The sequence below is a fragment of the Ranitomeya variabilis genome, chromosome 2 (genome assembly GCF_051348905.1).
Source record: "Ranitomeya variabilis isolate aRanVar5 chromosome 2, aRanVar5.hap1, whole genome shotgun sequence".
In the NCBI taxonomy this organism is placed as follows: domain Eukaryota; kingdom Metazoa; phylum Chordata; class Amphibia; order Anura; family Dendrobatidae; genus Ranitomeya; species Ranitomeya variabilis.
Genome location: NC_135233.1, coordinates 670,499,095 through 670,523,996, shown reverse-complemented (window position 1 = coordinate 670,523,996; position 24,902 = coordinate 670,499,095). Strand labels below are relative to the sequence as shown.

The following is a 24,902-nucleotide window of genomic DNA, read 5'->3' as shown; positions in this document are numbered from 1 at the left end:
ACACTCAATTTGATTAACTGTTCACAATAACAGTAATTTTTACCAGGGGTGCCTTAACGTTAACATGCCAGTGCAATATATTGTAGCTGTTCACTATCTGGCATTCAACCTTATTATAAATTACCACCATTGGGGCATGTTAGTACATAGAACCCTTTTATTAAAAAGGGTCAGAAAATCCCGCCCTTAACACATCTTTTAAAAGAAAAGTAATGTGGCCAACCTCACAAACTCATTCTGCACAGTGTTTCAATCAAATACAAAAAAAAAAAAAAAAAAAACGGGTTAATAATTTCAGAGATGCTTGATAACCAGCATACAGAAAACCTAAACGGTTGATCAGGTCAGGTCTATAAAGGTTTCAACTCCGTTTTCTGGTACTAAACAGAAAATTTACACTTCTGAAGCAAAAGGATTGTATAATGTACAAAAACACCAGCCATTAAGTCATTACTTACCAACTGGATTCCCAGAACCAAATTTAACAGATGAGCTTTCCTCTGGAAGTTCTTGAGGCTTTACATTTATAGGACTTGTGGGGTTGGCAGAATCTAGAAAATGCAGATAGACCAAATAAGTAAATAGCCTGAAAAGTTTTAGGAATTGGTCAGGATTAAAATATGCCGTTATTTTTATTTAATCATTTGGCTTAACAAAGCTCTGCAAACTACACTGCTCAAAAAATAAAGGGAACACTCAAATAACACATCCTAGATCTGAATGAATGAAATATTCTCATTGAATACTTTGTTCTGTACAAAGTTGAACGTGCTGACAACAAAATCACACAAAATCAACAATGGAAATCAAATGCATTAACCAATGGAGGCCTGGATTTGGAACGATACTCAAAATCAACGTGGAAAATCAAATTACAGGCTGATCCAACTTTAGTGGAAATGCCTCATAAGGAAATGATGCTCAGTAGTGATGAGCGAGTATACTCGTTGCTCGGGTTTTCCCCGAGCATGCTCGGGTGGTCTCCGAGTATGTTAGTGAACGGAGATTTCATTTTCATCACCGCAGTTTAATGATTTAAAACTATTAGCCAGGCTGAGTACATGTGGGGATTCCCTAGCAACCAGGCAACCCCCACATGTACTCAGCCTGGCTAATAGCTGTAAATCATTCAACTGCGGTGATGAAAACGAAATCTCCGAACACTAACATATACTCAGAGAGCACCTGAGCAACGAGTATACTCGCTCATCACTAATGCTCAGTAGTGTGTGTGGCCTCCACGTGCCTGTATGACCTCCCTACAATGCCTGGGCAAGCTCCTGATGAGGCGGTGGATGGTCTCCTGAGGGATCTTCTCCCAGACCTGGACTAAAGCATCCGCCAACTCCTGGACAGTCTGTGGTGCAACGTGACGTTGGTGCGAGACATGATGTCCCAGATGTGCTCAGTCGGATTCAGGTCTGGGGAACGGACGGGCCAGTCCATAGCTTCAATGCCTTCATCTTGCAGGAACTGCTGACATACTCCAGCCACATGAGGTCTGGCAATGTCATGCATTAGGAGGAACCTAGGGCCAACTGCACCAGCATATGGTCTCACAAGGGGTCTGAGGATCTCATCTCGGTACCTAATGGCAGTCAGGCTACCTCTGGCGAGCACATGGAGGGCTTGCAGCCCTCCAAAGAAATGCCACCCCACACCATTACTGACCCACTGATAAAAACCGGTCATGCTGAAGGATGTTGTAGGCAGCAGATCGTTCTCAATGGCGTCTCCAGACTCTTTCACATTTGTGGCCTCCTGGAGGTCATTTTGCAGGGCTGTGGCAGTGCTCCTCCTGTTCCTCCTTGCACAAAGGCTGAGGTAGCGGTCCTGCTGCTGTGTTTTTGCCTTCCTACGGCCCCCTCCATGTCTCCTGGTGTACTGGCCTGTCTCCTGGTAGCTCCTCCAGCCTCTGGATACTATGCTGACAGACACAGCAAACCTTCTTGCCACAGCTCGCATTGATGTGCCATGCTGGATGAGCTGCACTATACCTGAGCCACTTGTGTGGGTTGTAGAGTTTGTCTCATGCTGCCACGAGTGTGAAAGCACAACCAACATTCAAAAGTGACCAAAACATCAGCCAGAAAGCATTGGTACTGAGATGTGGTCTCCACCTGCAGAACCACTCCTTTATTGAGTGTGTCTTGATAATTGCCAATAATTTCCATCTTTTGTCTATTCAATTTGCACAAGAGCATGTGAAATTGATTGTCAAACAGTGTTGCTTCCTAAGTGGACAGCTTTATTTCACAGACTTGGAGTTATATTCTGTTTAAGTGTTCCCTTTATTTTTTTGAGCAGTGTATATCATCTTTATCATTTTTCCACATCTTTAAAAACTTAAAAATCAGTTATTTTTTTTTACTGCATTTCATTGCGGTATGGGTCCTACTGATGTAATTTGTGTGCGTTACGCGTTTTCCACAGACCCATAGACTTGTATGGGTCAATGTGATCCGAGCAGCCAGAAAAAAACCCCACAGACACGGATGGTTCATGTGAAAACATGGACATGTAAGCAGCAACGGACACCACACGTACCGGAAACGCAAATGTGTGAAGAGGGTCTAAACCCTCTCCACGTTGACATCAATTGCATGATAGCATTTTGTGTGACATTTAAGTATTTAGAATGCTTACTTCTAAAGCGCCATAATATTTCGCAGCGCTTTACAGACATCACTGTTCCTTTTGGGGCTCACAATCTAAATTCCCTATCAATATTATACATAATATATATTGCATTAATACAAAGAAAGCTTTAGACTTTTGCATACTTTTATACTTAATGACAAGTAAAAGGTTGAGAAAAAAAAAAATAGAGGCCCGCATGAACACAGCTAAGGTCCTATTCACATGAAGCGTGATCATGAGTAAGTAGATTGGATAGCGCTCAGACTGATCACTGCCAACTAAAGTCAGTGAGTTAATTCACAAGTGTGATTTTCTGCACAAACTGGGAACTGGGAAAAATCATAATGGTTCTGTGAAAAGAGGAATGCAATCAGAGGAAAGGTAGATACAGCTAGGAGAGGGATTCATGGGGGGTCTGACTATTGACTCCCCCAGCTATCCTGAGGTCGATTTACAATCTCATAGGATTTAAGAGGCTGAATATATCCAACAAATTCTGTCACTGGATGTAACGCTCACAAACATCCTCCTTCCATCCCTCTAAATGCTGTAGTGCAAAACATGTCTGGAAAAAGTCAAGACGTATTGATAGAAGTTACAGAAACACAAAAATGGTGATGCTATGAAGCATTTAAAGAAAATGTTTGCTGTTGTGAACATTACAAGCTTTGGGAAAGTAACGTCATATGAAGGCCTCTCACCACTTCCAGTTCTTTTAAGCTCCATTTCCTGCAGGTGAATTTTACTTGGCGTCATCCGGATTGGGACTGGATGGACTATAGCGGTATCCTGTCAATAAAAGGAAAAGATCTAAAAAATGTGAAAATACAGAAAGGACAAGAGTAAAATGATTCATGCGCTTCTTTATTCTGACGGACTTAAAGGGCGCCAGTAGGGTATAGAATATAAGAACACTGCCACTGATTAATACTGCCAATTTTTCTATGAAAATATATTTCTAAACATGCTTCTTAACATTAAATTCTCACCAGATGTTGTAACAATTTATGGCCATGTGCAATGATAAATAAAGGTAAAAGGTATTGAACACTTCAACTGATTTTTTTTTTAAAGGGTATGTGCACACGTTGCGAATTTGCCTGTGGATTTGCAGCAGTTTTCCATCCGGTGTACAGTACCATGTAAACCTATGGAAAACAAAATCTGCAGCGCACATACTGCGGAAAATTCCACGTGGAAACGCTGTGGTTTAATTTCCGCAGCATGTCAATTCTTTGTTCAGATTCAAACAGTTTTTCACCTATTCCTTAATAGGAATCCGCAGGTGTAAAAACACAGGTAAAATCCACACAAAAACTGCACTAAATCCACAGTGAATCCATGGGGAATCCGCAACGTGTGCACATACCCTAATACTTCATACATAAGTTTTTGTTGGTGATGACAGCTTCCTAACTCCTCCTGTATGGAGAAACTAGTCACATGCATTCCTCAGGTGTGATTTTGGCCCGTTCTTCCACACAAGCACTCTTCAAATTCTGAAGGATCTGTGGGCTTCTTTTATGAACTCTGAGCTTTAGTTCCTTCCATAAATTTTCGATTGGATTCAGGTCAGGTGACCATTCTCTGTAACAAATTGAGAGTGCTTGCTTGGCATCTTTGTCTTGCTGAAAAGACCACCCTCATCATCTTGGTAGATTGCAGCAGATTTTTATCAAGAATGTCTTGGTAAATTTGTCCACTTACCCTTTCTTAAAATAATATGAAAGCTTGCCAGTGCCATATGTTGAAAAGCAGTCCAACACCATGATATCCACACCTCCAAACTTCACTCTTGGTACCGTGTTTTTGGGGTGATACGCTGTGTCTATGCCTCCAAACATGGTGTGCATTATGGCATCCAGAAACTTAAATTTTGCTCTCATCTGACCAAACTAAAGACTCCCAGTATTTCACAGGCTTGTCTGAATGTCGTTGAGCAACTGTAAACACACTTAAACATGCTTATTGTTCAGCAATGGAGTCTTGCGTGGTGAGTGTGCATACAGACAATGGAGGTTGAGAGCATTACTTATTGCTTTCCTTGAAACAATTATACCTGCCGATTCCAAGTCTTTCTGTAGCTCTCCATAGGTGGTCCTTGGCTCTTGGACAACTCTTCTGGTAATTGTTTTCACTCCTCTGTCTGAATTCTTGCGGGGAACATCTGGCTGTGATCGGTTTATGGCGAATTGATGCGCTTTTCACTTCCGGATTATGGCTGGCTCACTGGTATTGCCCATCATGAGATGTTTGTGTGGCACCTTGGTAATGAGACACTTCTCTATAGGCCATCAGTTGAGCCAGCTGATAATGTTTTTCACTAAGTGACAGGACTGCTTTCTAATTACAGATAGAGTTCAGTTGGTGTCATGACTTTCCATGGCTTTTTGCACCACTTTCTTTATGTGTTCTATACTTTTTCCCTGTGTCACATATTATTACACACAATTTATAGACATCTATGGTTTGATTTCTTTGTCTCTGTCTATTGGTTGGGTTGTTACAGACATCAGGTGAGAACCATTAGAAATACAATACTTAACGTGTGTACAGGAAAAAGATACACTAACCAATCAAATGTAGTCACACATGCTACACGTTTTTGGCCATTGTCTGGCTGTGATGGAATTGCAAAGCACTTTAAGCACTAAACAAAATCAGGTAAACTAAATGTATAACTAACAAAAAAAATTATACTTTTTAGATGAAAATTAATTTCCTTTTTCCAGCATTAAATCTTCTGAACCAGATAAGATTCAGCAAAAAACACTCCAACTTTACTCTTGCACTGAGTTATACAAAGCTATAACGGTGCCCATACATGTCTATATGGGGATTTCATATGCAGAGGGGCTTTTGTCTCGCTTAGCTTCAGTACAAATCTAACAGAAATAAGTTTAGCCTCGTTTTTGGAAGCTTTATGTTCAGAGCTCTGTCTCCCGAGCCTGAAGGCAAGGCTCTGTACAAATGGCAGCGGATAAGAGTACAAGGAGATGGTAAAGGACTCCATGTGCTTGGGTTCACTGCACAGACATATTCAGATGTCCGTACAAAATCGGTCAGAGATCGGACCGCAATGCACAGACTGGCTGCAGATCTTCTGAAACTTTCACATTCAGGGCAAGACACCCGTAGCCAGTCTGTGCATTGTGTTAGTCTGCCAAAGACTTCAGTATTACAGTGCTGAGGAATAGCCGGAGATCCACCTGCTCTTCTAGTGCAGTGTGTAAATCTAAGGAGACTCCTTAGTTTCCATTTTCAGTGTGCAAGCTTCCTAAATTGTTTCTCCTGCCAACCCCAATTAGTTGCTTCCTCCAAGCTTGTGGGTTCATTTAGATGTCTCTAAAAATCTCGGATTGATTTGTACAGACGTCTGAATTCGCCCTAAAAGCTTGGAGGATGCAACTAATTAGGGCTGGCAGGAGAAATATACTGTATGTCCCAGCTGAAATGTCACAGACACACAGCAGAAACAGTTTTGGTTCAGGGCAGGCATAATGAACTAAATGGTGTACTCTGCATAATGGCCAGTTAGACAGAATACAACATTCTCAAGGTTATTCTGCTGTAGTCAAGAGAGGAAGCTCCTTCTGAGTGAAGGATATGCTTGTATACATGGACAACAATCATTCTGAAGAGCTAAAGGGAATGTGACATCAGAAAATTACCCATTGTTTAAATCAGGCTTTTGTGTTTAAGAGGACATAACACCAAATTTTCATGTTTAACTGGACACACTAATGTAATAGCAGCTGCAGAGCTGAATAAATTATATATTTTTTTTCTGGAGATAACTAGCAATCAAAGTTAATAAGTAAAAAAAAAAAAATGTCATGTTTAAAGCATGTAATAGAATTTTCCCTGGAGGCATTACTTCTGCCTGCATAATGCTGGCCAGTTATAACCAAGCGGCAACATTGGAGAAAAAGATCACGCACTCAGCATGGCTTCAAAGAGGTTTCTCAGCATATGAAACTTATGGCAGCCCAGCTTTCCTGGTGTAACCCTCCTGCATGCGGAGAAAGCACTGGCTGGGAGGGCAGCACAGCCGAGATTAGCTGGGCCACATCACAAACATCTCAATCCGCTCATACTCCCATAGCAAGGTGACCTCTGCTATACTGTTACTCGTCTCATACATGACTTGTCTAGAGAGGTGTCAATAATTACACTTATGTCTGTTGTGCTCAAATTGTAAATGGCTCTGCGGCGAGAATACAGCATATCGTATCATGATGTTTCATGAAGGAGTAGCCCCTGTTCCTCTACGACAGTGCTTCCCAACTCCGGTCCTCCAGAGCCACCAACAGGTCATGTTTTCAGGATATCCTTACTATTGCACAGGTGATAATTGCATCACCTGGACAGGAAAGCATTCAATCACCTGTGAAATACTAAGGAAATCCTGAAAACATGACCTGTTGGTGGCTCTCAAGGACCAGAGTTGGGGAACACTGCTCTACGTCATGTAATGACAGCATGATCTCACTGTGGAGCTTGAGCACAGTAGACAGTGCGATTACATCTCATACGCTGAGAGACCTGTTTAAGCTACTGTGGGGGCATGTTCTTTCTCCAGTGTTTTTCCGCCTGCTTATAATAGGTCAGTATAATATATAGGTACACAAAGTACACATTCCCAGTGAACACTGTCTGGTAACACACGTTAACTCCTTATGTGTCAAATACTTTGATTGCTAATGTGTCTACAACAGAGAGGCAAAAATATATTTGTAAAAATGGGGGAAAAAAAAAAAAAAGCAGTCATCTATTGATCCCCCGCCACTCCTCAGTCTTGCTGGTGGGGACCCCACTAGACTCCTCCCTAAGTCACTGACTGACTGCAGTGGTAAGTAGATAGATGAGCAGTGGCTGGGTTCCCCTCTCCTGTCCTCATCTCCTTCTCTTCAGGTATTGTTTGGCAATCAGTGCCCAGAAGAGAACAAGAGGAGGCAAGTGGGGGACATGGTCAGCAGAATGGAGGATCTATAGGTGACTTTTTTTTTTTTTTTTTTTTTTAATAGCACACTGCAGTTGTAGGTGAAAGGAGAGGGGTAAAAAAAAAAACCCCTAAAAAAACCCCATAAAACATATTGGGGAAAAAAAAAAAAAGAAATGACAAATGTAAAGATTTTTCTCCATAGGATGAAATAAAACATGAATATGAAGCTGTAAAGGCGTTCTCCAGCAGTTAGTACTGTGACTGTTTGGAAGCGTTGCATACAGGTGTAGTTTATGCGTACTACTTGGGTATAGAATTTCCCTCTATAGACACGTGTACACATACTGGTCTATATAGGGTGAAAACCTAGATCATATAGGAAATGTGCAGTTCAGTCACATATGCCTGTGGGGGGTAATGAGTCTGCACATTCGATTTGTGATAAGAGATGTGCAGGAATATGTTAGAACCCATAAGCAAAATGCACTGATAAAACTGAAACTAGTCAAAGAAAGAAGTCACACTAGGATTACTGTTTATATTGACTGATTATATGGACATATCGGACATTAGGAAAATAATACCATCTAAAAACATTTACTGTTCATCTTCCATTTAACTCAGGAATAACACAGGTCTAATGTCACAGAAGCCTATACTGCTCCCATCATAGCAGAAATGAGAAAATAAAAGCTTTTTCTACAGATCAGGCCTATCCACCATTAGAAGCATTGAATCATGCAATAAAAAAAAAAAAAAAAAAAGAATTGCAGAGCTCCACTGTACTGAAATTCGTGTTAATACATTGATTAATATCAAACAAGCGAGCTATGTGATTGACTTACAGGATCAGCTGGTGCAATGTTAGAATCAAATTGGGTCAGAGTTTGTGAGCTTGAAGAGCGTTCGCTAAATGTCTCCCACTGCTGAACAGACAGAGGAGACACAAGTCAGCATGATAAGAGGAGAGGAAAGATCGGAGCAGAAACAAACCCTCATTCATGGCTTCCACTGCTAGCTCTGTGCCAATTCTACAGGTAGCGTGGGAGAACACATACAGATCATACACTATCCCCCGCACTTGGAGCTTCAGAAGCAATCATTGGATTCTTATAGTTTAGTAATTGGCATAAGATACCAGTCTGTGCAATCCATTCTGCAAGGATTAAACTGATCGATATCACACTGATTAATGGGACAGGTTAATAAGAATGTGCAATAACATGAGGACACGTAGAACGATATGTGAACTGGGCTTTCTTCCCCACACAGTTGTGCAGAAGAATAGCGGAAAGACTGGCCTCTGGCCAGGAGAGGGTTATGTATCATGCAATACATAGGATGATATGATCAGAGCACTTACAAAGCAAACCAACCACATCTACAAAAATAATGAAACATGCTGGTCAGAAAACAGGTACGTGACATGAGGATGGTGGGCCTGCCATTATGTGAGGAGACACTATGGCCAGCACAATTCCCAGGATCTGCCAGTGTGCAATAGCCACAATAACACTTTACGTTATCCATTACTTGAGGCAACAGATTTTATTTCTATGCATGCATTTGTGGCTAAAAATCAGCTTGCAATTCGGTTTCATTCAAACTTTTGCAGGTTCTTGGTTTCCCTGCACACTCCACTTTGACGCAAGAAATCAGCGGAGAGGTCAGAAAAAGATAAAAGTGTTAGAAACTCTCCCATTGGACCAGCAAACGACCTCACTGGGGGATTCTCGGCTAACCCACTGTGCAACCAGCATTATCCAGTGTAAAAACGGCAAGGAGTGCAAAGTGTAATCCATTTAAACAATTGTTTTTAGCCAAAAATACATGCATTTAACTAAAAAAAAAAAAAAAAAAAAGTGCCCCAAAGGTTGGCAGCTCCTTTATTCAGCAGTGTATGATAAGCGTGTGAGTTTGGGAACGGAAGAGATGTGTTTGGGAGGAAGGCTGACCCGCTAGGGGACAGGTCACATATTTCATTATTTATTGAATGAGTGGGAAAGCATGCACAATCACCTAGCACAGAGTCATTAGGAGTACAGAGCACAAGCACACCAGGGACTGCAGTAACCATGGCACATATATAGTTCTCGTACGGTTAGGTGGGATCGTTCTTTTACATCTGATATGGGGTCATAACAGCCAGGAATAGGAATCAATAACACTTTGCAAGAGTTCTTTATCAAACAGAATTACTACACAAACAGTACAGACCAAAAGTTTGGACACACCTTCTCATTTAAAGATGTTTTTGTATTTTCATGACTATGAAAATTGTGCATTCACATTGAAGGCATCAAAACTATGAATTAACACATGTGGAATTATATACTTAACAAAAAAGTGTGAAACAGCTGAAAATATGTCTTATATTCTAGGTTCTTCAACGTAGCCACCTTTTGCTTTGATGACTGCTTTGCACACTCTTGGCATTCTCTTGATGAGCTTCAAGAGGTAGTCACCGGGAATGGTTTTCACTTCACAGGTGTGCCCTGTCAGGTTTAATAAGTGGGATTTCTTGCCTTATAAATGGGGTTGGGACCATCAGTTGTGTTGTGCAGAAGTCTGGTGGATACACAGCTGATAGTCCTACTGAATAGACTAGAATAGAATAGAATTTGTATTGTGGAAAGAAAAAAGCAGCTAAGTAAAGAAAATCGAGAGGCCATCATTACTTTAAGAAATGAAGGTCAGTCAGTCCAAAAAATTGGGAAAACTTTGAAAGTGTCCCCAAGTGCAGTGACAAAAACCATCAAGCGCTACAAAGAAACTGGCTCTCATGAGGACCGCCCCAGGAAAGGAAGACCAAGAGTCACCTCTGCTTCTGAGGATAAGTTTATCCGAGTCACCAGCCTCAGAAATCGCAGGATAACAGCAGCTCAGATTAGAGACCAGGTCAATGCCACACAGAGTTCTAGCAGCAGACACATCTCTACAACAACTGTTAAGAGGAGACTTTGTGCAGCAGGCCTTCATGGTAAAATAGCTGCTAGGAAACCACTGCTAAGGACAGGCAACAAGCAGAAGAGACTTGTTTGGGCTAAAGAGCACAAGGAATGGACATTAGACCAGTGGAAATCTGTGCTTTGGTCTGATGAGTCCAAATTTTAGATCTTTGGTTCCAACCACCGTGTCTTTGTGCGACACAGAAAAGGTGAACGGATGGGCTCTACATGCCTGGTTCCCACCGTGAAGCATGGAGGAGGAGGTGTGATGGTGTGGGGGTGCTTTGCTGGTGACACTGTTGGGGATTTATTCAAAATTGAAGGCATACTGAACCAGCATGGCTACCACAGCATCTTGCAGCGGCATGCTATTCCATCCGGTTTGCCTTTAGTTGGACCATCATTTATTTTTCAACAGGACAAGGAATCCAAACACACCTCCAGGCTGTGTAAGGGCTATTTGATCAAAAAGGAGAGTGATGGGGTGCTACGCCAGATGACCTGGCCTCCACAGTAACCAGACCTGAACCCTGGCTGCAGAGTGAAGGCAAAAGGGCCAACAAGTGCTAAGCATCTCTGGGAATTCCTTCAAGATTGTTGGAAGACCATTCCCGGTGACTACCTCTTGAAGCTCATCAAGAGAATGCCAAGAGTGTGCAAAGCAGTCATCAAAGGAAAAGGTGGCTACTTTGAAGAACCTATAATATAAGAATCTTTAAATGAGAAGGTGCGTCCAAACTTTTGGTCTGTACTGTATATATACATTTTCTATATTACAGGATTATCATGGAGGGTCTCGGAAATGTATCACATTACTATGAAACCGTACACCTGCTCATTGGAAGCGGCATTTCCCTTTTTTCTTTTCACAGTGTGGTGTATCTTATTTGGGAGAGGTAAATTGCACCGATCATCTGGAACTCTGTATTGTAGGTAAAATAACAGACACATCTAAATAATTTGTAGCTAAGGGCAAGTTCACACACTGTGGTCGTGGTTCTAGCAGGAATATGAGTAATTGATCAGTGTGTGGACTCGTCCCTAGAACTCGGATCTAATGAAGGGGGAACAGCATAACTGAAGATCTTGGTAAGATCCTTAGATTTTATATTTTTTTGTTACACAACAATACCCACCCACCTAAAGAGGTCATAAAGGATCAATGGGAAAACAGGATTTTTGGTTGCTTACCGTAAAATCTGTTTCTCGGAGCCTTCATTGGGGGACACAGGAACCATGGGTGTATGCTGATGCCACTAGGAGGCTGACACTATGCAAATAAAAAGTTAGCTCCTCCTCTGCAGTATACACCCTACCGACAGGAAGTAGGATATTGAGTTAGTGAGAAAGCAGTAGGAGAAGCAACGTGTAAAAGAGAAAGAATATTATAATAATAATATTTATTTATAAAGCACCAACAAATTCCGCAGCGCTTTGCAGTTTAACAGTTTCAAACACTCAAAGAGTACGTTAACAGTATAACACAATAAACTGAGTTGTCCAACTTGGGAGGGTACTGTGTCCCCCAATGAAGGCTCCGAGAAACAGATTTTATGGTAAGCAACCATAAATCCTGTTGTTTTCTCTATCGCCTCTCATTGGGGGACACAGGAACCATGGGACGTCCCAAAGCAGTCCCTGGGGTGGGAAAAACAGACTTCCATCAGGTCAGAGGACTCACCACTGCCGCCTGCAGGATCCTTCTGCCCAGGCTGGCGCCCGCTGAAGCATAGGTACAGACCTTGCAAGATCTGACGAACGTGTGGATGGAAGACCAGGTTGCCGCTTTGCAAAGCCGTAGGGCGGAAGCCCTGTGGCGTACCGCCCAGGAAGCGCCGACTGCCCGGGTAGAGTGAACCTTTATCCCTAGGTGGATCTTCCAGTCCTAGACCTGGAAGATCTACCCTAGGAGTAGCGGGAACACCAGGAAGGAGTGAATCCGAAGAATACCTTCTTCTCTTAACGTGCCTGTGGCCTCTGCTGTTGTGGAAAAGGAATCTGATGCCACGAAATGACGAAAAAGGCCGAAAAGACCGAAGTTGCCGCCTAGGAGGAGGTAGGAGAGGTCTGGAGAAGGGAACTGGTGCGGCCGGTGGCGTCGTTAATAATTTGGTCCAGCTTGGAACCGAAAAGACGTGATCCTTGAAAAGGCAGCCTGGTAAGGGACTTCTATGATGACAAATCCGCCTGCCAGATCATGAGCCAAACGGTGAGACGGCTGGCAACAACATTACTGGGAGCCTGAGCGGTAGAAGACGCTGCGTCCAGGAAAGGGGAACCAAATATTCCCTGGCGTGAGCAATCTGGGTGGCAAGTTCCGCCAGCCGATCTGGTGGAGCTCCGGCTTGAATGCCCCAACGGAATTGTTTAGCCCATTCGGATACAGACTTCGAAACCCAAGTGGAAGCAAAGGCCGGGCATAGGGAAGATGCGGCAGCTTCGAAAGCCGACTTTGCAAAGGATTCCATGATCCCATCGATGGAATCTTTCAGAAACGCCCCACTGGACAGCGTGAGGACTGTGTTGGTGGCAAGTCTATGAGCCGGCGGATCCACAGAGGAAGAAGTCATTCTCTATCGCCTCTCATTAAAGTTGGCGATGAGATCCGGAGGAAAGAGATGAGACTCCAAGACACTTGCCTCTTTGAAAACGTCTGGTTGAATTCTCTTTCTCTGGCCAGAAGCTCCTCGAATTCAGGAAGAGGAGCGAATACCTTGGGAGGTAGTTTAGACCGTCTAAGCGAAACAGCCTGATCTGCGGGTTCCGTAGAGGAATCTTTGATGCCACAGGTCTGATTGGTCGCTCCAATGAGGCTTTGAACCATATCCCTCATGCTAGGCGATTTGGTTCGAATCCGGCCCCAAATTATCCTCCGAAGGCACATCAGAGAAAGCCTCGCCTGACTCCGGGGGGAGAGGACCAGGGGGAAGTCGACCACAGAGAAGGACCGTGGGACAAGATGGACCGAGAAGAGAACTCAGACCGGCGTTCAAGTCTGGATCTTTCGCGGCCTGTATTGGAAGTCTCGGACAGAGCAACTTGCGACCCGCTGGCTACTACGGAAGGCTGCAGGGGCAACCGATCGAGCACGGACACAGGGGGTCGGGGACACAGGGGTCTGGGACACCCGTGTGAGATCCGCTACTGATTGGGCCTCCTCTCTGGCTCTGCCTGGGGTGGGGACTTTGCTCTCAGGCGGAACAGCGGGGGGAGGGGGGGGGGCGTTGGCTGGGTCCTGGGCGGTGAGCATAATGTGGGTTGCTGCAGGCCTGCCTGATACAAGACGAACCAGAAAGTGTTTCACTAAGGCATAGGAGGTAGGGAAAAAGTAGGAGGCCGGGAGCAACCTCGCCTAAATTTAGACCGAACGGGCCCCTGAGGAAAGTGTCAGAAGGTAAGGGGACAGGGGGGCAGGGGAGAGTGTCAATCTGTGGTGCAGAGCTACTCATGGCAGACGCTGCGGTTTCCAGATGGAAGTGGAAGATGCTCCTCAGGAACGATAGCCCCTAGGAGAACAGGCAGTCACATTTGGGGCACCCTCTTGTCCGAAACTTGCTGCAGGCCTGAAGAACAGCAGTGGGGAGATGCGAGGACGCCAGAAATTCGCGCTCTTAAGATGGGCGAAGAAAAACGTTCCTTGCGCTGAAATAAGTAACTGCGGCTGCACGGGGAGTGGTGGGCGGGGCTAACTGCCAGGCCAGGATGGCGCTGGTGGGCGGAGCCCGCCGATGATAGTCAGGCGGGAGAAAAGTCCGCCCGAGGGAAAGAAAGTGGGAGGAGTCGCAGCACGGGAAGTAGGCCCCGGTAGAAGCCTGGGCCTAAATTTGAGGACGGCGGCCGCCAGGAAGGGCCGCGGCAGTGGGAGAAGTGCGGATGCCGTGTCAAAAAAGCACAGTGCGGCCGGAAGAACTGCCAGGCCAGAGAAAGCGGCGCGGTTGCCTGCAAGCCCGCCGCGCTGGAACAAAAAACAGTGCGGCCGCAGGAGAAAGCGGCGCGGCTGCCTCGAAGTCAGAAAAGAATAGTGCGGCCGCAAGAGGAAAGCGGAGCGGCTACCTGTAAGGCTGCCGCGCCGGGACAGAAACAGTGCGGCCGCAGGGGGAAGCGGCGTGGCTGCTACACGGCAGCCGCGCCGGGTCAGAACACAGTGCGGCCGGGGGAAAAAAAGGCAGCGCGGTCGCCTGTAAGGCCACCGCACCGGAGAACTGCGCGGCCGCCGAAGGAAGTAGCGCGGCTGCCACGCGACAGGGAGGCTAAGGCAGCCTGGAAAAATATCCCAAGGGACCCCCAAATGACTACCCCGGAACTGAGGAGGGACTCAGAGGTACTTTGAGGGTAGGGTATGTGGAATACTCACCTAAAACATCCCACGCTGTCCTTACTAACCTCAATCCGGGGAAAATATCAGACGTCCAGGGAGCTGATGGACATCCTCGTCTCCTCCAACCGACAGGCTCTGGTGGGCGAGTGGGTGGGGGACGGAGCTAGGACCGGACTTCTGAGCACGCTTGTGTGCTAGGATCTTGGTCCTGCTGTGGAATCTATGAGGATACGGGGTGGCAGTACATGCCGTACTCATAGTCCATAATGTGGGCTTACAGGTGTGACTGTTCACCCTGTATCCCTCCGGAAAATCTGAAAAGGGATGACGCACATTGAAGTAGATAAGGGTCTAATGAAAGACCCGTGTCCACCTCCTACTGACACCAAGCTAAACTGAATATCCTACTTCCTGTCGGTAGGGTGTATACTGCAGAGGAGGAGCTAACTTTTATTTGCATAGTGTCAGCCTCCTAGTGGCATCAGCATACACCCATGGTTCCTGTGTCCCCCAATGAGAGGCGATAGAGAAAGTTTTTTTTTTTTTTTTTAATTCAATATAACTGATCACTGTTTAGCACTGCAGCGCTGGGGTCCTGGGTTTAAATCCCACCAGGGACAGCATCTGTAATGAGTTTTTATATTCTCCCCGTGTTTGCGCGGGTTTCCTTCCACACTCCATGGGGACAGTGATGGGGGATTTAGAGTGTGAGCCCCAATGGGGACAGTGAGGTCTGTAATTGAGGAATATGATGGTGCTATATTAGTGAGCAGAATAAATACTGGACATCCATAGGAGCCCCAGTCACTGGTAAAGCAGCCTTCACACTAACAACTCCCTGCAAAACGGATCTGGCTCTGCTATGCCGGCAGACTACCGGCGACCATGTGATCAAAGGGCCCAATAGAATAGAAACCGAATAGGACGCTTCTATTAACTAATCAGCGTTATTTGACAGCTGTATAGCAGATGAAAAATAAGACAGAAGCAGTGATAACTTCCATCTTCTCTAAGGGTCCCGCAATCAGCTGGAGAGCTTCTGTTGGAGCATTAATGGAGCAACCTTAAAAAGATAATCACTTTACACTTGGGATCTGTACTGCCACTAAAATAAGACCGTGGGCATTCTTGGAAAGAGTTAAATGAGAGTCCTGCATTTTAGGATCATTTATTAGAGGAATTTCTGGAAGGATACTAATGTCCCATCCTTGGGATAAGTAATCAATATCAGATGGTTTGGGGGTCTGACCTGCACGATCTTCATGTAGTGACAGTACACTGTGCATAGAAAGGGGTGAATTCCATAGCATAATGATCACTGCAGACTTCAAATCCACAGTCAATTAACACTGCAGATTTTGTGAAAGGGGAATTTTGTTAAAGGGAGCTGGTCATGAAAAACGCTATTAACCTGAAGATATGGGGTTAATCTGCAGGTTAATAGCATTCTGAACTGATGTGGCCGCCGCACTGAAAGCCCGGCTGCCAGGAGGAAATGACTAACTCCTCCTGGCAGCTTCTCTACACTGTACAATTTGGAATAAATCTGTATGAATGTAGGTTTGTTTTGTGAAATTACAAGAAAGGAGAAGCAATACAATACAAGAGCCATGTCTGATGCATATCCTTACCTCACTACTTTGGTTCATCTCTGGCCATGTCTGATTCAAAGATGGCATAGAGGGCGATTTACTTGGAGGGGGGTCAGCAGGAGAACTTGAAAATCCTACCTCACCAGATTGTTCTCCAGCTAAGAAAAAAATAAATACAATACACAAATAAAAAAAGCATAAGCTTCCATAAGTGATTTATTAGAAAACAGAACAAATTGAAATCTCTTGCTGAGACACTGGAAAACATGATCAGTGCCTTTTTTTCCAGTCCCCAGTCACGTGATCGCCGTTATTTACCGAATAACCGTTATCACAAAAAAAAAAAAAAAGAGAAAAAAAAACAACTGATTTTAAATTAATTTCTCTCTCCTCTGATATGATTTAACATATCAGAAAAGAGAAATGGGGTCCCCCGAGCACTCCCCTATACCTCCTCCTCCGGCCCTCTGCGTCATCTTCATGGAAAAAAAATGTCAGGCACATGCGCACCTGCTGAGATCTGCCGGCTGGTATCTGGCAACAATATGGAATTTTTCCTTATTGGTTCCTTTCGATCACTGTGATAGACCCCTATCAGAGTTATCAAAATAAACATAGTAAATCAAATCCCCTTTGTCACCCCCCTTCGTTAGATAAAAATGATAAAATAATAATAATAAAAAAATGTAATTTTTCCATTCTTTGCAGCTAGGGTTGGGGTTGCATTTAGAATTTGTTTTTTTTCTACTTCTGGAGAAAAAAAAAAATTATGACTATATGACGGTTAGTGTTGGGCGCAAGTGCTGGCTACTCTAGTTTGCATTGGGCACTCGGGTATGCACGGAGTATCGCAGATCCAGTCCTTTTCTGAGCCCTGCCATGCGCCCAAACAGTGGTATTCCACCACATACGGGGTATCGATGTGCTCGGGAGAAATTGCACAACAAATTTTGTGGTCTATTATCTCCTTTTACCCGTGTGAAAACAAAAAAATGTTTGGGTCTAAAGTAAATCTTTTGTGAAAAAAATTTAAATGTTCATTTTTACCTTCTACATTGCTTCAGCTTTCGTGTAGCACCTGAAGGGTTAAATAAACTTCTTGAACATCAACTTTTAACCCTTCTAACTTCCTGTCCCCGCCCCCCCCCCAAAAAAAGGGGGAAGTTAGACATGTGGGAAATGTTATTTAACTATTTTGCGTGACATAACTCTGGCTTAAGGGGACAAAAATTTAAAGTTTGAAAATTGCAATATTTTCAACATTTTTGCCAAATTTGTGTTTTGTTTGGTGTTTTTTTAAATAGTTAAGCGCAATTTATATAGAAGAAATTTTACCACCATCATAAAATACAATATGTCATCAAAAAAGTCTCAGAATCACTATGATACGTTGCAGTGTTCCAGAGTTATTACCACATAAAGTGACACTGGTCAGAATAATAAAATTTGGGTTGGTCATTAAGGGGTTAAAACAAGATGAAACTGGACAAACATGCAGACCCCTTATTTTCTGTTCAGTGCCTTTTTTGTCTACTTTTTGTTTGTTATTCATTTGTGTCTTAGTCTTTTAATTTACACCTTTTTGAAAGGTAATTTGTCATCATGCTGTTGCTATGACATATGGGAGCATCATAATGTAGGGCACAAACCCCGATTCCAGCAATGTCTGACTTACTGAGCAGCTTGCTGTCATTTTCATAAAATAATTGTATTAACCTTTTACGCGCTTCACAGGAAGTGAAGCAATGTGGAAGGAAAAAATTAACATTTAACTTTTTAATTTTATTTCCTTTACAAACATTTTACTTCAGAACCAATTTTTTTTTTTTATTTTCAAGTGTAAAAAGAGAAAATGAACAACAAAATTTGTTGTGCAATTTCTCCTGAATACGCCAATACCCCATATGTGGGGGTAAACCACTGGCCGCACGGCAGGGCTTGGAAGAGAAGGAGTGCAGTTTGACTTTCAACTCAGAATTGGCTGGAATTGAGATGGGACGCCATGTCACGTTTGGAGAGCCCCTGATGTGCCTAAACAGTGGAAACCCCCCACAAATAACCCCATTTTGTAAACTAGACCCCATAAGGAACTTATCTAGATGGGGGTTCAAAGCGCTCACCATACAAGTGCTTCACAGAAGTTTATAACGAAGACCGTCAAAATAAAAAATAATTTTTTCCACAAAAATGATTTTTTAGCCCCAGTTTTTTTTATTTTCCCAAGGGTAGCTGGAGAAACTGGACCCCAAAAGTCATTGTCCAATTAGTCCTGAGTACGCTGAATCCCCATATGTGGGGTTAAACCACTGTTTGGGTGCACTGCAGAGCTCGGAAGGGAGGGAGCACCATTTCACTTTTTCTATGCAAAATTGGCTGGAATCAATGGTGGAGCCATGTTGCGTTTGGAGACCCCCTGATGTACCTAAACAGTGGAAACCCCCAATTCTAACTCCTACCCTAACCCCAACAAACCACTAACCCTAATCCCAACCCTTACCATAACCCTAATCCCAACCCTAACTACAAACCTAACCCTCATCCCAACACACCCATAACCCTAATCCCAAACCTAACCCTAATCCCAAACCTAACCCTAACCCCAAGCCTAACCCTATTCCCAAACCTAAGGCTTCTTTTACACTTACCGGGTTTTTTGCGGCCCGTATTGCCACAATTTTCACGGTCTGCCGCAATAATGGACCGCAAAGAGCTTGCGGATTGCAGTTTTTCGGGTTCACAATACTATGGCAAAAGTATTGGAAAAAAAAAAAGCGGTCCGCAAAACCAGAAGTCACGGTACACCGCAAAAACAAGCTTCCGTTGTTTTTGCGGCACCACTGAATTTCAATGGGGGCCGTGTCCGTTAGCCCTGAACAATATCGAGCAGGCTCGATATTTTTTCACAGCCGTAAATACGGCCCTCACGGCCATACGGCGTTCCGTAGAATTATTGCGGCCCCATAGAAGTCTTTTGGGACTGCAAAAATGGGAAGCAAAACCACGGTAAGTGTAAAAGAAGCCTTACCCTAACCCTTATTTTAGCCCCAACTCTAGCCCCAACCCTAACCCTAATTTTAGCCTTAACCCCATTATTAGCCCCAACCCTAACTTTAGTCTCAACCCTAACCCTAATTTTAGCCCGAACCCTAACCCTAATGGGATAATGGAAATAAACACATTTTCTTTGTTTTATTATTTTTCCCTAACTAAGGGGGTGATAAAGGGTGGGTTATTTACTATTTTTTATTTTGATCACTGTGATAAGGTTTATCACAGTGACGAAAATGAACCAATAGGAAAAATCATCCTATTGTTGCCGGGTGCCTGCGGGTAGATCTCGGCGGGCGCACCGCGCCCGCCATTTTTTTCCTGATAAAGATGGCAGCGCCCACCGGAGGAAGCAGGAGGGCCGAGGAGCAGCGGGAGACACTGGTAAGTATAGGGGGGGGGGCGATTGGGGACCGTATTTCTCTCTCCTCTGTTGTGCGATCACATCAGAGAGAAATTAAATGGCACATCGGACTTTCTGTTTTTTTGCGGCCACCGCTACACGGTTAGTAGCGGCGATCACAAAACCGGGTCAGTTCTTTGGGGTCTCGGCTATCCCCGGCAGCCGAGACCCCGAGATCTGTTGAGTACCGCCGGCAGATCTCGGGGGGAGCATGCGCCCGCCATTTTTTCCAGGTAAAGATGGAGGCGCCAATGGGGGGAGGAAGTGGGAGGACCCACGGACACCAGTAAGTAATCGGGGACCCTATTACTCTCTCCTCTGATTTTTTTTGCGGCTGCCGGTAAACGGTAAATTACCGGCGATTGCAACCCGGGGGTCTGTAAAAACAGACCAGAATCATGTTCTCTGGGGTCTCGGCTACCCCCAGCAGCAGAGACCCTGGAGAAAATCCCACTCTGGGGGGCGCTATACACTTTTTCCATATGCTGTGGTTTAAGTACCCTTAACTACAGCCGTTAAAAGGCGTATCGGCAGTCGTTAAGGGCTTAAAAGGGAATCTGTGTGTTGACAGTTTTTTTTTCTCTAATTTTTACGTTTGCCATGATGGCATATGTTTGGAGTTTCCAGCCGATTCATCAATTGTAACTTTCTAAAAAGTACATATTGATTTTCTAAATTTGTCTTTATAACCTTTTAATCCTAAAAGTTTGTGTGAAAAGGTAAAAACAGACCGTTTTATATTTTGTGAAAATTTCATAAAATACCTCTGGCATTTTGAAAAATTTTGTACAAAAATAAAAACAGCGATTACAACAATAAAAACAAACACGCAAGCAAAAAATAAAAAGCAAACATAATGAACAGGGTCTTAAACATGTCTTTTTTTAAAGGCCATAAGCTAAGAAGTACCTGCAGTATCATCCAAGTCTATGAGCTTAGGCATTAAGCTTTCAGGTAGTTTTTCAGGCAAATCATATCCATTTTTTCGAGCAACTACAAGATGAAAAGCAGCACAGAATTCATCCAACGTCAACGCTCCATCCTTATCAAAATCTGAGAGCTCCCTACAATGAGAAAATATTATAAGCACACAACACACTGCTTAGAACAATTTAGTACACCCCATTGAAGTGTCACATTTTAATCAATATCTCACGTAATACAAAAACAATTTCAGAAATTTTGACAACAGAGTTTCATAGAACACTAATGCATAACATGAACGGATAATAATATAACTCATTATAAAATCGTCAGTTTTATTCAAATTAGTTGGTGATGGAGTGTATTCATTTCTGCATCAATAACTACATACAGTATTTTGTATGACCTCCATGATTCTTAAGGACAGCACCCAGTGTTTTAGGCATAGCATGAACAAGTTGGCGACATATTGCAGAAGCGATCTTTTTCTGTTCTGCAGGAACAACCTCCTTTACAGCCTGGATAATGTGATGCTCCACTGGTCTTTTCAGAAGTCCCCATAGGGGATCAATTGGAGACAAGATTGTTCGATCAGGAGACATAATTGGTCATTAAATCACTTTCACTCTGTCTTACTTCAAAAATGCAAAAGATGTGTGCTTGTCAAAATTTTGGAAATTGTTCTAGTTTTCAGTGACCGATTGATTAAAATCTTACTTTTCAAAGGGGATGTACTCATTTATGCTAAGCACTGTATATACACAAACGAGCATATAAATATCTCCAAATAAAAGATTCAAAGGAACCCGTTATATGATATGATGATATGAGTTACGGCCATCAACTTTCAGGGTGGATATACATCATTCTGTAATGCTCAGGAGTTGTATGCCAAAATCATCAGTATTAAAACAATAAAAGACCTGACAAATTTCAGTTGGTGGATAATGAATCTATAATATATGAAAGTTTAATTGTAATCATTACATTATGGTAAATAATGAAATTTAACACTATATGCTAATTTTTTGAGAAGGACCTGTATATGGATTCTAGACTCCCGATTCTTTAGAATCGGGCTGCCATCTAGTAATAATAATAAACATCATTCTATAATGCTGTATATCGGCCACCCAACCCGACCTGTAAGAAGAAAATAACTTTTATTATACTCACCTGCGGGGCGATCAGGTCCAAGGGGTGTCGCTCCAAGGGGTGTTGCTCATCTTGATCCTGGACCTCCCATCTTCTTACGATCGCCATCCTCCTCCTTGGTTCGAATGGATCACACGTCCCTGCATCATCCACACAGGCTCCCTGGAATCGCGCTCCTGGGCAGACGTACTTATCTGCCCTGTTGAGGGCAGAGCAAATTCCTGCAGTGCACAGGCACTGGGCCTCTCTGACCTTTCCCGCTGCCTACACACTGCAGTACTTCACTATTCCCTCAACAGGGCAGATACGCCTGCGCAGGATCACGGTGTCAAGTAGACTGTGAATGATGCCTGATCGCCCCGCAGGTGAGTATAATAAAAGTTATTTTCTTCTTACAGGTCGGGTTGGGTGGCCGATATACAGCATTATAGAATGATGTTTATTATTATTACTAGATGGCAGCCCGATTCTAAAGAATCGGGAGTCTAGAATCCATATACAGGTCCTTCTCAAAAAATTAGCATATAGTGTTAAATTTCATTATTTACCATAATGTAATGATTACAATTAAACTTTCATATATTATAGATTCATTATCCACCAACTGAAATTTGTCAGGTCTTTTATTGTTTTAATACTGATGATTTTGGCATACAACTCCTGATAACCCAAAAAACCTGTCTCAATAAATTAGCATATCAAGAAAAGGTTCTCTAAACGACCTATTACCCTAATCTTCTGAATCAACTAATTAACTCTAAACACATGCAAAAGATACCTGAGGCTTTTAAAAACTCCCTGCCTGGTTCATTACTCAAAACCCCCATCATGGGTAAGACTAGCGACCTGACAGATGTCAAGAAGGCCATCATTGACACCCTCAAGCAAGAAGGTAAGACCCAGAAAGAAATTTCTCAACAAATAGGCTGTTCCCAGAGTGCTGTATCAAGGCACCTCAATGGTAAGTCTGTTGGAAGGAAACAATGTGGCAGAAAACGCTGTACAACGAGAAGAGGTGACCGGACCCTGAGGAAGATTGTGGAGAAGGACCGCTTCCAGACCTTGGGGAACCTGAGGAAGCAGTGGACTGAGTCTGGTGTGGAAACATCCAGAGCCACCGTGCACAGGCGTGTGCAGGAAATGGGCTACAGGTGCCGCATTCCCCAGGTAAAGCCACTTTTGAACCATAAACAGCGGCAGAAGCGCCTGACCTGGGCTACAGAGAAGCAGCACTGGACTGTTGCTAAGTGGTCCCAAGTACTTTTTTCTGATGAAAGCAAATTTTGCATGTCATTCGGAAATCAAGGTGCCAGAGTCTGGAGGAAGACTGGGGAGAAGGAAATGCCAAAATGCCTGAAGTCCAGTGTCAAGTACCCACAGTCAGTGATGGTGTGGGGTGCCATGTCAGCTGCTGGTGTTGGTCCACTGTGTTTCATCAAGGGCAGGGTCAATGCAGCTAGCTATCAGGAGATTTTGGAGCACTTCATGCTTCCATCGGCTGAAATGCTTTATGGAGATGAAGATTTCATTTTTCAGCACGACCTGGCACCTGCTCACAGTGCCAAAACCATTGGTAAATGGTTTACTGACCATGGTATTACTGTGCTCAATTGGCCTGCCAACTCTCCTGACCTGAACCCCATAGAGAATCTGTGGGATATTGTGAAGAGAAAGTTGAGAGACGCAAGACCCAACACTCTGGATGAGCTTAAGGCCGCTATTGAAGCATCCTGGGCCTCCATAACATCTCAGCAGTGTCACAGGCTGATTGCCTCCATGCCACGCCGCATTGAAGCAGTCATTTCTGCCAAAGGATTCCCGACCAAGTATTGAGTGCATAACTGAACATTATTATTTGATGGTTTTTTTGTTTGTTATTAAAAAACACTTTTATTTGATTGGCCGGGTGAAATATGCTAATTTATTGAGACAGGTTTTTTGGGTTATCAGGAGTTGTATGCCAAAATCATCAGTATTAAAACAATAAAAGACCTGACAAATTTCAGTTGGTGGATAATGAATCTATAATATATGAAAGTTTAATTGTAATCATTACATTATGGTAAATAATGAAATTTAACACTATATGCTAATTTTTTGAGAAGGACCTGTATACTTTATTTATTCAAATGTAAGAATAATACAATTAATAAATAATAGTAAGAAAGAACAAAAAATGGCTGCACTCACCAGCTCTTGACAATTCTTGACAGTACGGCACATTTCTGATTGGTCGCTCGCGGCAGGCGGCAACCAATCAGAAAAGTGCCGCGCACCACGAAGGCATATATCTTTGTCCACCCTGAGCGGGTGTAGGACGCTGGTGACGTCACTTATCTCCGGACATTATCTCCGGACAAAGCCACGGAAGTTGGCACAAATTGCCGGAAGTAGTATTCTAGGCAATTATATATTAGATTTTAATGTTATCAGTGTTTACCTTTGAACGTTTATATTGTATTGTCCTGTCACCAGCCATGTGTACGATTATCGGCCGAAAGCCTCTCTGGAACCAATAATCACCCCATGTAAAGGTATCTTTATAAGTTAAAGATTCAGCATACTATGACTTTTATCATATCCTGAACAGTCAAGTTTTTTATGAATCGTTAAGGTTTTCTGGTTGAAGTAAAAAAAAACTCAGTGTTTACAGTTTGAAACCATAAAATGTTGAAAAATTATGTCATTCTTGAGTATATCACTCAATGGTGCTCATAAACATGTCAAATTTGATCTATAATATACTTTACTTTAATCTTTAATATACTTAAGAACAGGGCCCCAGACATCACACAGGGGGTCTGAAACACCGCACAGTGGTCCAAAATATCGCTGTGCTTTGCCTGGGGCCCCATATGCTGCCTGGGGCCCCTGTGCTCTGCCTGGGGCCCCTGTGCTCTGCCTGGGGCCCCTGTGCTCTGCCTGGGGC

At 43.5% G+C, this 24,902-nt stretch overlaps 1 protein-coding gene across 6 annotated transcripts in view; it reads right to left on the bottom strand.

Annotated features, from left to right (window-relative positions):
• The window catches only part of REPS1 (RALBP1 associated Eps domain containing 1), a 133,130-nt gene that overhangs the window by 43,852 nt on the left and 64,376 nt on the right, over positions 1-24,902 (bottom strand). For 4 of the 6 annotated variants that reach the window (XM_077289247.1, XM_077289248.1, XM_077289246.1 and 1 more), the window contains 5 exons: positions 20,804-20,958; positions 16,483-16,601; positions 8,431-8,511; positions 3,342-3,429; positions 459-551 (listed from right to left, as the gene is read on the bottom strand). In XM_077289247.1, the coding sequence (XP_077145362.1) occupies positions 459-551; positions 3,342-3,429; positions 8,431-8,511; positions 16,483-16,601; positions 20,804-20,958 (536 nt within the window). The remainder of the gene's footprint in view (positions 1-458; positions 552-3,341; positions 3,430-8,430; positions 8,512-16,482; positions 16,602-20,803; positions 20,959-24,902) is intronic. The other 2 variants (XM_077289250.1, XM_077289251.1) reach the window with 1 other exon arrangement.